Here is a 641-nt window from a genome sequence, read left to right as displayed (position 1 = left end):
TGCTCCCCCTGCTCACCCCTGCTCCCCCTGCACCCCTGCTCACCCCAGACCCCTGCTACCCCTGCTCCCCCTACACCCCTGCACCCCCTGCACCCCTGCACCCCCTGCACCCCTGCTCCCCTGCACCCCTGCTCACCCCTGCTCCCCCTGCACCCCTGCTCCCCCTGCTCCCCTGCACCCCTGCTCACCCCTGCTCCCCCTGCACCCCTGCTCCCCCTGCTCCCCTGCACCCCTGCACCCCTGCTCCCCCTGCTCCCCTGCACCCCTGCACCCCTGCTCCCCCTGTACCCCTGCTCCCCCTGCACCCCTGCACCCCTGCACCCCTGCTCCCCTTGCTCCCCTGCACCCCTGCACCCCTGCTCACCCCTGCTCCCCCCTGCTCCCCCTGCACCCCTGCTCCCCTGCACCCCTGCTCCCCTGCTCCCCTGCTCCCCTGCTCCCCCTGCTCCCCTGCTCCCCCTGCTCCCCTGCTCCCCCTGCTCCCCCTGCTCCCCCTGCACCCCTGCTCCCCCTGCACCCCTGCTCCCCTGCTCCCCTGCTCCCCCTGCTCCCCCTGCTCCCCTGCACCCCTGCACCCCTGCTCCCCTGCACCCCTGCACCCCTGCTCCCCTGCACCCCTGCTCCCCTGCACCCCTGCACCC

At 74.9% G+C, this 641-nt stretch overlaps 1 protein-coding gene across 1 annotated transcript in view; it reads left to right on the top strand.

The window, feature by feature from the left end:
* Positions 1-451: 451 nt before the first annotated feature.
* Positions 452-641, top strand: part of LOC139437520 (uncharacterized) — a gene marked incomplete at its 5' end in the record, with an annotated part of 26,608 nt that continues 26,418 nt past the window's right edge. The window contains one exon of the mRNA XM_071211830.1: positions 452-510. Within this exon, the coding sequence (XP_071067931.1) occupies positions 452-510 (59 nt within the window). The remainder of the gene's footprint in view (positions 511-641) is intronic.

Source organism: Dasypus novemcinctus, chromosome 24, assembly GCF_030445035.2.
Source record: "Dasypus novemcinctus isolate mDasNov1 chromosome 24, mDasNov1.1.hap2, whole genome shotgun sequence".
Taxonomy (NCBI): Eukaryota; Metazoa; Chordata; class Mammalia; order Cingulata; family Dasypodidae; genus Dasypus; species Dasypus novemcinctus.
The sequence above is the reverse complement of the archived record's forward strand: the minus strand, read 5'-3'. Positions and strand labels throughout refer to the sequence as shown.